This window comes from Strix aluco, chromosome 3 (genome assembly GCF_031877795.1).
Source record: "Strix aluco isolate bStrAlu1 chromosome 3, bStrAlu1.hap1, whole genome shotgun sequence".
Lineage (NCBI taxonomy): Eukaryota > Metazoa > Chordata > Aves > Strigiformes > Strigidae > Strix > Strix aluco.
This window is the reverse complement of record NC_133933.1, coordinates 102,372,552-102,386,699: the sequence shown is the minus strand read 5'-3', so window position 1 is coordinate 102,386,699 and position 14,148 is coordinate 102,372,552. Positions and strand designations below refer to the sequence as shown.

At 38.1% G+C, this 14,148-nt stretch overlaps 1 protein-coding gene across 1 annotated transcript in view; it reads right to left on the bottom strand.

Moving 5' to 3' along the window:
* Positions 1-14,148, bottom strand: part of EYS (eyes shut homolog) — a 1,110,009-nt gene that overhangs the window by 866,192 nt on the left and 229,669 nt on the right. Inside the window, exon 7 of the mRNA XM_074819828.1 lies at positions 8,752-8,911. Within this exon, the coding sequence (XP_074675929.1) occupies positions 8,752-8,911 (160 nt within the window). The remainder of the gene's footprint in view (positions 1-8,751; positions 8,912-14,148) is intronic.

Here is a 14,148-nt window from a genome sequence, read left to right as displayed (position 1 = left end):
GTCTTTTCTGTGCTGAGGGCTCCAGAGCTGGATGCAGTACTCTGTGATGTTCATTCTAATGTTATTTAATGTTCTTATTAATGATCTGGAATGGAGATTAAACAAAGCTTTAATCACATACAGAGTTTATACCAAATTGGTGGCAAATACTGAGGAGAAATGTATAATACAAACAGATCTAAAGAGGTTAAATATTTTGAAGGAATATATTTTAAAAGTGAGATATGTCTCAGGACATAGAAATTGAAGCAAGTCTATTTCAGAAAAAGAAAATCTGAGCTATTCAGAGAGAGTACCAGAGTAAAGACTGAAGTACAGAAGTTGTTGCTGGATGTAAGTTTCCAGTGTAATACAAGTTAAAAAGCAAGCAGATAGGTCTTACAGTGCCTATGAAGACTGCTTATGTCACGGGAAAAATATACATAAATGACAGACATCAATAGCACAGATGAAACTATGCCTTAATTCTGTCACATTGTAGTATTGTATACAGTATGACAACAGAATCGTTTTTTGGGTTTCTTTTTAAAAGGAACAACTACTGAACACAAGGCTGTGAAATAGCAGAAGAAAACCTTGAAGATTTAGTTTATATGTCTGCATAATTCTAGCCTCAGTGGAGATACAGTGGACTATGCCAGCTAATGATGTGGTGCATTGTGTCTGAGAAAAAGTAAACAATTAAGCAATTAAGATTAAGCATAATTATGCACATCTTGAAGAGAAAAGTCGATGTTCAGGTTGGTATAAGAATACTGTGGTAGATTGTTTTAGTTGAACATGGTAAAACAGGTAACTGTTTTTCTTAATCATGTTTTCTACATAGTTTCGTTCATGATAATTTCTTCAGAAACACTAAATTCCAGCTTGAATGCTTCCACTATACAGAAAGACTTCAGGAGCTAAAAGATGTAAGGCTAAAGCTTTTTAAAGAAATAAAATAGAGCTATGAAGATCAGTTGTGTAACAAAACCAGTACCTAGGTCTACATGATAGTGATGCTCATCTCTTCAATGCATTTTCTATTTTTAAACACGCTATATTTACATCCACACTGCACACCTTATCATGTATTAAACCCATTAGTACGATAGGTGATTTTATAGTCCTGTCAACAATTTTTGTACCTAGGTACGATCTGAAATGCTGTTCTCGGCTGAGATAATCCACACAGACTCAGCTGAGAAGCAGAACAAAAGTCTCTATGGCTATTATGGATCATCAACTTTTTAAACCACTTCAAACAACTTATTCTGAAGGCTTTTTGACCGAATTTACATAAAAGACATACTCCCCTCCTGTTTCTTGTTGATGATTTGATGATTTTTGGGGGGTAATATACAGCTATTTGAATGTACACTATCTTTCCAGCTGCCTCTGAATGCTTAAAGAAAACTGCAAATTCCTAGTTTCCCTTGTCACTTATAGCAGATTTATATGTTGGGTAATGAGAGTGAATAATGCACTGGTGTTCTCTATGAGAGACTTATGAAACTATCCATGGAGAAAAGACCTTAAATTCCTTTTAGCTTTTACTCTGAATGAGTAAACAAGGAAACTATAGACATCGACAGATATAAAGCCAGAAGAGACAGACAAGCTAATGCAAATCAGCAGAGTTCTGGAAACTCCCTGAGACTAAATTTGGGAGTTGTGTGTCTTAATAAAATGAGCCATAGTAGGCTGGTAGGAAGTGGAAAGCAAGAGAAGAAAGTAGTTTGTTTTGTATTCACCTGACTTGGAAGAGAGACTTTCACGTGAACACATTGTGATTAGGAAACACTCCCACTATGTCTCTTCATGAAACTTTTCTACTTCTAAATATTGTCAGTGGTGTAGAGTACCACTCTGGTTTGAGTCTTAGTCTAATAGTCCCACAAAGTAAAAGGTCAAGGGTTTTGTACTTTGCTTAAAAAAAAGGAAAAGTTTGACTGAGGTGGGTGAGAGTAATTTTTGAGTTCACGAGCAGATGTAGCTAGAGTATTTTATATGTCAAGTTTAAAGGCACATTTTTAAGCATGTCTTTCAGTTGAGAACTCTACTAGTTATTTACATAGAAATCCATAGACTTTGATATGCTTCTTAACAAACTACAGCATCTTTAAGTTAACCATGTGATAAATAACTATTCTTGACAGAGAAAAAATCTATCAAAATTTCTTCTTATTCATATGGGCCAAATACATTCACTGTACAGTGACTTAAACCAGAAAATGAAATACTAAGAAATGTAACATATTCATAAATATCCTCATGCATTGTGAACATTTTGTTCCATTTTAGAAGCAGCTAGAACTTAAATACTAATATTATATTTCTCTTTGAAATATCAGGTAGAACATTTTTATAGTCTTTTGGCTTTTCATGCAATTGGTACATGCCAAAGAAAAGAAAAGTTTTTCTATCATGAAAATTTCAGTAGTCTTAATATTTTTTGTGGAAATCAAGACCTGAGAAAAGTCAAGGATGATACAACATCAGACATTAGCCCTCATTTAGTGTTCTTAAGTTTATCTGTTTCAAATTAAATATTATACCTGTATGGTTTAAAGTGTTCTTTTTATTTTTGTATTGCTTACTTCTCTATCCTTTTATCTCAGTTACTACATTGGAATACTCCAGATGGAGACGAACTGTTGTGTTTTCATGTAATTCAGCTTGCTATCTTTTTAGGTGAGAGATCTTTGTAAGGACCCGTGCCCTAGCTAAAATCATTTGCCTTCCACCCTAAATAATGCTATTCAGCCACGCCTTCTAAAAGGCATTTTAAACAGCAGGGAACATTTCTAGACATCTGCTGAAGAGTGTTAGAGATTGAATTACTTTTGTTGGTTTTGCTTTCTGTCAGTTATCACTAAAAGTTCTTTAACAGAAAATTGAATCCTCTGCAAAGCAACGAGCTGCTCCTTTTTTCTTCATTTAATGAAGATAAATATTCTGAGTGAGTTCTTCTAGTAATACTTAGCAAGTGACTTCTTTTATTCCATTATTTCAGTCCATGGTCATTGATGTTTGGAATCTGTGTGCACTAACAATTTCTCTTTCAAAGGTGACAATGGTAATAACACATAAAGTGCAATGAACAAAGCTTAAAATTACAACATTTGTTGTTGAGATATATACTGCTGTGTAATTGACAATCCTGTGATATAGGGACCTCCCATGATGCTACAAAGATTCCCTTACCAGAATACCTTTAGTACATGAAATGGAGCTGTGAAAGAAATGTTATTGTTCTTTTTAGCTATTTGAGTTTTGAGACTTATGAGACTTCCACTGTACTTCAACATGAAATAGAGACCTTCCCCAAATATTCGTGAGATGACTGAACTCCTGCCTGACAATAGGAAGTAATGAATGAATTCCTTAATTTGCTATGCTTGTGTGTGCGGCTTTTGCTTCACCTATTAAACTGTCTTTATCTCAACTTTCTAAAGTTTTCTTACTTTTACCCTTCCAATTTTCTCCCCCACCCCAATGGGTGAGAGTGAGCAACCAGCTGCATGGTGCTTAGCTGCCCACCAGGGTTAAACCATGTCACAACTGTATTCCGGAGAACAAAAGAATTTTAAAATGTGGATTTGACCAGATAAAAGGGTCTGAATTAGGCCACTTAATTGTTTTGTTCACTAGTATAAATGTTGTCTAACTGTCACAACTAGACTGTGAAAGATATAGGAACTTTTATATCCCATATCTTCTTCTCTGGGATATTAGCTATTATGGCACCAGAGATAGTTTCTGCAGAAGACTACCTGAATAGTTCAACAGTGTAAGCTTCATCCAAGTCTGTTTATATTTCTTTCCTCTATACTTGTAGAAAATAGCAGCCCTGTCTCAATGATAAAACAATAAGAGAAAGAGAAAAATAAATTGTGGATAAATCTGTGAATGAATCTTCTAAAAGGAAATTTTGAAGATGAGGAAGAAGTATGTAATTAAAGTAGTACTTTAAATTCTGGTTAGTGAGTTTGCTTGGGGTGCAGTTCATTTTAGCAGCAGTAAGATTATTTTAATTGAAGGACTTTTCTACCAACTAAATGAAGTGTCTAACATGCCCAATCAATTCCTGCCAATATGATTGCTCTACACACAAGGAAAGATAGTAATTAATTAGAGGAAGCTTCTTCAAGGACAGTTGGTCCACTGTGTAAAATATGAGAAATCGCTGACATGGATTGTTTCATTTCAATGTCATAAGCCATGTTACTTATATGCACTATTGTAGATACAAAGGTTTTTATCTGCTTTCAAAGAAGAGCAAAAGGAAAAGGAAAAAAAGGAAGTAACTGTAGAAGGAAATCGAAAGCACAAAAGTCATGACATCTATTCAACAAAAATAACTATATTTTATGATCTTTTTATTCCCTCTTTTGAACATTTGAACCAAACACATAAATATTTTTCTGAGTCAATTATCCAAAATTTATTTTACATATAAACATAAATAAAAAATGTTTAAAACTACATTTGTGTGTATATGCTAAGCTTCTACAAGGTGTTATTAAAGAGTATGAAACCAACACAAAATGGGTTTATTGCTTTTTGTATCATAGTTCTGCTTTTCACAGCTGAGAATGTTACAGGATAACAGAATCATGTAGGTTGGAAAAGACCTTGAAGATCACCCAGTCCAACCATTAACCTAACTGTTAGAACCTGACTGTTCTCAACTACACCATATCCCTCAGAGCTATGTAAACTTGATTCTTAAACATCTCTAGGGATGGGGACTCCACCACCTCCCTGGGCAGCCCATTCCAATGCCTAACAATCCATTCTGTAAAGAAATGCTTCCTAATATCCAGTCTAAACCTTCCCTGGCGCAACTTGAGGCCATAACCTCTTGTCCTATAGCTTGTTACTTCATTAAAGAGACTCATCCCCAGTTCTCTGCAACCTCCTTTCAGGTAGTTGTAGAGGGCGATGAGGTCTCCCCTCAGCCTCCTCTTTTCCAGACTAAACAACCCCAGTTCCCTCAGCCACTCGTCGTACAACATGTGCTCCAGACCATTCACCAGCTTCGTTGCCCTTTTCTGGACACGCTCAAGTAATTCAATGTCCTTTTTGTAGTGAGGGGCCCAAAACTGAACACAGTAATCGAGGTGTGGCCTCACCAGTGCCGAGTACAGGGGTAAGATCACTTCCCTGTCCCGGCTGGCCACACTATTTCTGATACAAGCCAGGATGCCATTGGCCTTCTTGGCCACCTGGGCACACTGCTGGCTCATGTTCAGCTGGCTGTCAATCAACACCCCCAGGTCCCTCCCTGACTGGCAGCTCTCCAGCCACTCCTCCCCAAGCCTGTAGCACTGCTGGGCGTTGTTGTGACCCAAGTGCAGCACCCGGCATTTGGCCTTATTGAAACTCCTACAGTTGGCCTTAGCCCATCGCTCCAGCCTGTCCAGATCTCTCTGCAGAGCCTCCCTACCCTCGAGCTGATCAACACTCCCACCCAACTTGGTGTCATCTGCAAACTTACTGAGGGTGCACTCGATCCCCTTGTCTAGGTCATCAATAAAGATGTTAAACAGGAGTGGCCCCAAAACTGACTCCTGGGGGACACCGCTCGTGACCGGCTGCCAACCGGATTTAACTCCGTTCACCACAACATTTTGGGCCCAGCCATCCAGACAGTTTTTTACCCAGCAAAGCGTGTGCCCATCCAAGCCACGAGCAGCCAGTTTCACCAGGAGAATGCTGTGGGAAACGGTGTCAAAGGCCTTACTAAAGTCAAGGTAAACAACATGCACAACCTTTCGCTCATCCAATAAGCAGGTCGCCCTGTCATAGAAGGAGATCAGGTTTGTCAGACAGGACCTGCCTTTCATAAACTCATGCTGACTGGGCCTGATCATCTGGTTGTCCTGCATGTGTTGTGTGATGATACTCAGATAGACAGTTAGATATGTAATATTTTGTTTTCCCTAAGATAAGTCTATTCCAAATATGATTTAAATGTTAATGCAAAGGCTGCAGCTGTAGTGTTTATAATTTATAAACACAATTAAGAACAATTAGATGTGAAACTGCAATAGCTTTTCTGGTTGCAGATGCTATTTAATTCAGAAGTCAAGGAAACATGCCAAAATTGTCACTGCATTGTCCTTCCCTCTCCCTTACCAAACGCATAAATAAAACAATAAACAGGTCTAAATAAGAAATATTATGGAACAAAAGTGAAGAATGAACTGATTTTTTAAACATAGAAAGAAAAAAAAAAGAAATAAATCTATTACAATATAAATAACCTATTACAATGAGATCCCACAAAGGAAAGAATCTCGACCTTATAGTAAGATGTCCCTGAAGACTGAAGTCACTTCCACTTGAACTCAGTCAGAACTCAGTCTTTATTAATGTTAAATTCTACTAATTCCATACATTTCTTGCCATGTACTATAGCCATGTACTACTCTGTCAGACTTTTGTTTCATGATTATGTTTTACAGTAAAGACCTTACTATTATCTCAAAAGCCTTGAAGTACTGTAGTGAAACATTACTTTTATTAACAAATCCATAATTTTAGTTGTCACAACAAAAAGAAAATCATACAGGTGATAAGATGGAATTGAAAATATAGGGTTGACAGTTATAAATGTCCAGGATGTGATTCTATGTTTACTTTTTCAGTGGTAGTAAGTTAGTCTGTTTCCTCTGTGTATTACTAGCATTTTTTAAGATTAATTTAATTTTCATTCTTTAGGTAATAAATATTAACTTTCTATATTTAAATTGGTTATTTTTAAAATTCTGTTAATGTTTTTGGCCCTTATCTTTAAATTGATATGCATATGGATAATATCTGTTTCCTTAATGTTACCTAAAACTGGAGTAAATCAAATTCAATGCTCCTCTTTTAATTCCCTCTCTAACCAAAAATTAGTGAAGGACTGTAGAATCAAACTTAAATGAGCTTCTATTTAAAGGATAAGGCTGGAGTAAAAATCAGAAATTGTTTTCCTTGTCAGTTAAAAACTAATGTGGTTAATCTGAAGTATTTTTCTAGGCTTCTTCTGTGTCTGATTGAAAGAGAAACACTCCTGAAAGAAGTATTTCATAAAATCATAGAATGGTTTGGGGCCTAAGAGATCATCTATTTCCAACCGCTCTTCCATGGGCAGGGACACCTTCCACTAGACCAGGTTGCTCAAAGCCCCGTCCAACCTGGCCTTGAACACTTCCAGGAAGGGGGCATCCACAGCTTCTCTGGGCAACCTGTTCCAGTGTCTCACCACCCTCACAGTAAAGAATTTCTTCCTTACATCTAATTTAAATGTACCCTATGTCCTCTCATATACTCCCTGGTAAAGGGTCCCTCTCCATCTTTCCTGTAGGCCCCCTTTAAGTACCGGAATGCTGCTATAAGGTCTCCCCAGAGCCTTCTCTAAGCTGAACAACCCCAACTCTCTCAGGCTATCTACATAGGAGAGGTGCTTCAGCCCCTGATCATCTTAATGGCCCTCTTCTGGACCTGTTCAAGCAGGTCCGTGTCCTTCTTATGTTGGGGGCCCCAGAGCTGGACACAGTACTCCAGGTGGGGTCTCACAAGCATGGAGTAGAGGGGGAGAATCACCTCCCTTGACGTTCTAGCCACATTTCGTCTGATGCAGCCCAGGATGTTGTTGGCTTTCTGGGCTGTGAGCGTACATTGCTGGCTCACATTCAGTTTTCCATCCACTAATATTCAAAAGTCCTTCTCCGCAGGGCTGCTCTCAATCCACTCATCGCCCAGCCTGTATTTGTTCTTGGGATTGTCTTGACCCACGTGCAGGACCTTGAACTTGGCCTTGTTGGACTTCATGAGGTTTGCACAGGCCCACCTCTCAAGCCTGTCAAGGTCCCTCTGGAGGGAAGGTCATCACAGCTTGTGTCATCGGCAAGCTTGCTGAGGATGCACTCAGTCCCACTGTCCATGTCTCTTACAACGATGTTAAGCAGCACTGGTTCCAATAGTGACCCCTGAGGAACGCCACTTGTCACTGCTCTCAACATGACAATGAGCCATTGACTGCAACTCTTCGAGTGCGACCATCAGCCAATTCCTTAACCACTGAGCTGTCCATCCATGAGATACATGTCTCTCCAATTTAGAGACAAGGATGTCATGTGGGACAGTGTCAAATGCTTTCAACCACTAACAAATATCTAACACAGGTGGTCTTAATTCCCCTCTGAAAATACTTACTGACTGATGATACATAGAGTCTTGAAGACACATTACTTTACAGTTCTGAAGTCGAGCGAATCATTTAACCCCACCCCAAATTAAATTGCATAAATTATTAGTGGCCCACCAAGGACTCAAAATAGGAGGTGGGATTCAGCTTTCAAAAAGATAACTAAAGTTATCTGAACAAATACAGACTGATACAAACTAACAAGCTCCCTGGACTCCATTGCTTTCATTAATTAGATCTCCAGGAACTATAATGAGAAGGCAAACATCTAGCTTACATGCAAGGAACCCTACATGTAAATATACACTCAGTCTTTTAAACTTCAGTAAGCTGAAGCTTACTCTATGTCTACTCTTAATATAACCTTAACTGGAAGCTTCAAAAGAAACCTATATAGTTTGATTTAGATTTTGTAGGCATCATGGCAAAGGACAGAAAACACAAAGAGATGTAATTACTTATTCAAACACTTCTCTATTCCTTATTTTTGAAAATTCAGCATTCCTATACTTGAATATTTAAAAGGAAATGAAACTACAGACTGCTACATGGGGGTTTTTATGCCTTACCTGTGAAATCATGAGGACACAAACACTGAAACAAAGGTTGCTCTCTCAGTTGGCTCATATCGATGCAAGTTCCTCCATCAGAACAACTATTTGGGTAAATTAAACATGCATCTTCAGCTAATTGGCAAAATTTTCCTGTCCATCCAGGTGCACAGAGGCACTAGATATAACAAACACACAAACAAACAAAAAACCACAGAGAAAACACAAAAGAAAATAGTAATGTGAAAATTTGTAGAAAATTCTTTGGGTCTTGTATTTTATTACTGAGTAAAAGTACAGTAGAATTCAGTGTTACATCCAGCTGAGACTATTCTTCATGACTCTATTTGCAGATGATAAAACAGTCAAGAGAGGCAGAACTCATTTACCATGTCTGTCAAAAAAGTGTGGGAAAAGAGGACATGTGAGTAGGAGGAAATGGCAAGATAATTACTGGCTGTAAGAGATTGAGCTGTCCACAGGAACAGAAGAACTGAGTGTGCAAAAAGCATTTAAAAGGCCTGGAGGTAAAGTAGAATCCAAGCAGTGATACCAGCTCAACCTGCAAGACAAACACAGTGGCCAACCAGTAATGAGAAAACATAATATCAGGTTTCTGTTATACATTCTGACTTTATCTGGCAACTAAAATAAATAAAAATAATTTCTTCAGAGGAAAGGGGAAGATCTGAATCTATCTAGTGAAGTTTTTGAGTACAAGGCTAGATTTACTCATTTAAGAAAAAATAAATTTATGGAGTAATGGAGATATCTTTCATAGTCTTCATACATCACATATCTTTTGTTTTGGGACAATGACAAGGCAGTCATGACTCATTGGACAAAGGGTTTTATTTACAGAAAAATGGAACTAAAACATAGGAACAAACATGTAGCATTATTCCATTTAATCTCATTCTTATCCCATTATTATGCTAGTATTATTACTAAGCATTATTATGACAGAAACATGTTGGCAGAGTCTTTATACTTCAATGTCCTTCAAGGACCAAGACCCACCATTTAAAAAAATGGAAGACACTGGTTAAAACCGTAAACAAAAAAATAAATCACACTGAAAATATTCTATTGGAATACAAGCTTATATTAACTTCTCAAGAGAGTCCTGTGAAACCTATAAATTGCAAGTGCTCTGATCAGGATATAATTAATAGTAGTTTGTCTTGAATCCAATTATAAGGGGAATAAAAATGTATAGCCAAGAGTAGCATAAAGTATTTTAGAGTGCTGTGAGGGTGTAGCCAGGCACAATGTATAAGCATTTTACATGAGTATGTGTACAATGTAACCACCACAGGGACAGAGATGGCTGTAGTTGCACATCATACAAGTAGCAAAATGTTGCCAAAGGACAAGATTAGCATAAGGCATAGAAAATAAGCAGGAAATATTGCTGAATACAGAAGAATGGCTGGCAAGACACAAAAGAGCCCCAAGGCAAGTGAGATCAGAAGCGGAGACCCTCCTTTTTTAAGGGGTGTGTGCGTGTGTGTGTCTGTGTGTGTGTAGGTAAAATAGCATAAAACATCAAGTATGAAAAGGAAGGGTGAAGAAAAAGGAAGACAAGCTTGCTTCAGTAGTGCTTCTCTCATCAAAGAGTTCACCAGACAGATTACCTTGATCTTGCAACTAAGAACCACCAAAGACCATAGCCAGCAGCACCAAGTATATGGCATCAGGTCCATAGCATTGTATAATCACAGGTAATTTTTAATGTAATTGTTACAGAGTAACAGTATGTAGACACAGTGGGAATGACTAATAATGTATAAAAATGATTAGCATGATGTATGCTGTTTATGAATTAATTCTGTAAAGTTTTATTTTAATGTTTAAAACTGGCCTGACTTATCAGTCTTCTAAACATTCCCATTACGGTGATCTCTGATTCCTTAACTGATAGACATGTTTTGTAAAAATGAACAGTATTCAGATGGCCAGGTGTCATGGTTTAAACTGGCCAGCACCCCAACACCAGGCAGCTGCTCACTTAGCCTCCCCCACCTCAGGGAATGGGGGAACGTATTGAAGGGGTAAAGGTGATGACACTTGTAGGTTGAGATAAAAACAATGTAATCATTAAAATAAAATTATAATAATGATAATAATAGTAATAATAGAAAATACAAACAAGTAATGCACAACACACTCATCAACTGATGCCCATCCCGTTCCCAGCTGGCAATCCCAGAGAAGAGAAAATCCCAAAACTGCAATCCCAGAAGCAATAGTGAGCTTCCTGGTCAACCCTCATCTACATACTGAGCGTGAAGTTGTATGATATGGAATATTCCATTGGCCATTTTGGGTCCATCACTCTGTCTATGCTCCATCACAGATTCTTGTGCACCTGCACACTAGCAAGACATGGAAAGTTGAAAAGTCACAGAATCACAGAATCATAGAATCATTCAGGTTGGAAAAGACCCTTGGGATCATCGAGTCCAACCATCAGCCCTACTCTACAAAGTTCTCCCCTACACCATATCCCCCAACATCTCATCTAAACGACCCTTAAACACATCCAGGGATGGTGACTCCACCACCTCCCTGGGCAGCCTATTCCACTGTCTGACCGCTCTTTCTGTGAATTTTTTTTTCCTAATGTCCAGTCTAAACCTCCCCTGTTGCACTTTAAAGCCATTCCCCCTTGTTCTATCGCTAATTACCTGTGAGAAGAGACCAGCACTAACCTCTCTACACTGTCCTTTCAGGTAGTTGTAGAGAGTGATGAGGTCTCCCCTCAGCTGCCTTCTCCTCAAACTAAACAGTCCCAGCTCCTTCAATTGCTCCTCATAGGATTTGTTCTCCAGGCCCTTCACCAGCTTTACTATGGATTTCTTAGTCATGGATTTCTTAACAACAACTAAATACACCAGTGTATTATCAACATTCTTCTCATACCAAATCCCATACTGAATCCAAAACACAGCACTATTCTAGCTACTAAGAAGAAAAAATTAACTCTATCCCAGCCAGAACCAGGACACCAAGTGAAGCTTTTAAAGGAACTGCAGTGATGGGAATCCCACATTGTAAATCTGAGTTGAACTAATCAAACAGCAGATAGCTAAAGTGGGCTGTCATCTCCTGAGTGACCCAGATGCAAGAGGAGCATGATATGCCACAGAATTAGTGTGACTTACCTTCCCAGGTCCTCGAAGAACATAAAGTTCTCCAGTGGCTATATATTCCCTAGTCCCTATTTTCCACACTTCTATCCCTGCATCTCTCTGTTGTGACAATACCCATACGTGACTGCCATTTCCTGATTTAATTCCCCTCAATCTCCAGAAACACCTGACACTCCCTATGTACTGTCCTTGTCCCTGGTGTTATGTTTGGCTAAATTCTACTATAAAAATGTAAAAACAAGGTGGCATGTTTTAGGGAACTGTATCTATGGGTACGTCTACCTTTGTCATTCAGTATATGAAGCTTCCCCCAAACAGACCTATTAAAAATATGATTTATTCTGTATGTCAATATATTTTACATTCATAGAATCACAGAAAATTTAGGTTGACAGAGACCTTCGGAGGTCATATAGTCCTACTCTTTGCTCAGAGCAGGTCAACTTTAAAATCCAAGCTCAAGATCTTGTCTAGTTGAGGTTTGAATATCTCAAAGGTTGGCAGTTCCACAGCCTTTCTGGGCAACTCGTTGCAGTGCTTAACAACACTCACACTACACTGGGAACAATTTCTTCCGAATACCTAGTCAGAATTTCCCTTGTTGGAACTTGTGCCAGTTGCCTCTCACTCCATTGCTGTGCACTTCTGAGAAAAGTTTGGCTCCATCTTGTCTATGATCACCCAATAGGAAACTGAAGAAAAGAATTATATCCCCATTCAGCTTTCTGTTTTCAAGGCTAAACAAACACAGATCCTTCAGCCTTTCCTCCTATATCATGTGTTGCAACACTTTCACAATGTTGATGGCTCTCTGCTGGATTTGTTCCAATTTTGTCAGTCTTTTTTTAGTACATTGAAGCCCAAAACCTCACACAGTACTCTAGGGGTGGCCTTGTAAGTGCTGAGCAGAAGGGACTAATGACTTCACTTGATCTTGTGGCTATGCTTTTACTAATGCAAGCCAATATTAGATGAATCTAGCCTTTATCACCTTCTGATTACATTGATCCACTCCCTCATCTTCCTTAGATGCATCCTGTCAAGCCCTTTGGACATATAGCAATACCCTCTTTGACTAAGTAGTTCCTAGGTTGGCATTCCTCTATCATTGCTAGTATTTTCCTCTAAATTTTACCACTTGGCATATGGACTTGGGAAACTTGAAAGCAGATATTGCAAGTGAAAAACAGGGCAAAGGCACTGAATGTCAGCCACCTCATTCAGCAGTGGGCTGACATTATCCTTGGTCTCATTTTTTTCTGCTGCTGTACCTATAAAAATGGGATTTATAGGATAGCTTCTGCTTTATGATTGCTTTTCATAAGGACAGCATTTATTTGGAAATTCTCATTGACTAGACTCAACGTTTTATCTACTCAGTCACTAAACATTACTATTTACTGGTTAAAACTTTTTAAGCAGTATTTTCTGTCTTTAAATATCTTAAATCCATTCTGCAAGGAAGAGCTTCTTCAAATAAGTTCACTTAAGTTTAACCCTCTTCCTAGTAGATATATGTTCACTTAAAGAATCTGTTCTCAGAGATGGAATTTTTGTGAAAACTGCGTTTACTTTTCATCTAGCAAAGTGGCTTTTCTGCACCTGGGGTGAAACGTATTACTGGCAAGACAGCATTCAGGAATTAAATCACTATTTCCAGATTATACATGGACTGTTTTGAGGACTATTAAAGGACAAATCTTAGGGATGCTTAAGCCAGCACTTTCCACCAACATTAGGTAATTTTTTTAAGCTGAATTAATATCACCCCAACAGCATACTGGTAGTTTTGTTGAAAAGTGGTATATATTTTTTTTTCTTTCTCAGTTTTCAGTTGCCTGGTAAGATGAATTGCAAAATGATGTTCATGAGTACAGGGTGATCTGCTGCTTTTAAAGTTCATGGAGAAAACCCCAGCTGAACCCAAAATTTAGAAATCAAACTGGGTATGAGTGCTTTCAATTTTTGGTTTCTCTTACATATTCTCTTATGTTGTTTTTTCCTAGCCTCAGATTTTCTTTTTTTCCCCCACTCATTCCACAAATACGGTCTGAGTGATGTGCATATCCTTACTGTTATTTATTTTCTCAATTTTTTCTAAAGGTATTCTCAACATTAGGAATTTGAGTGACTAGTTTACGACAAAACTTTTAAAGAGCTCAGCACATGCCGTTTGGCAAAATGACAAAAAAGGAAGAGTAATTTCATTTTCTATCTTGATGCAGCTATGAAAACTTATAAAATAAAGAAAATAATATCC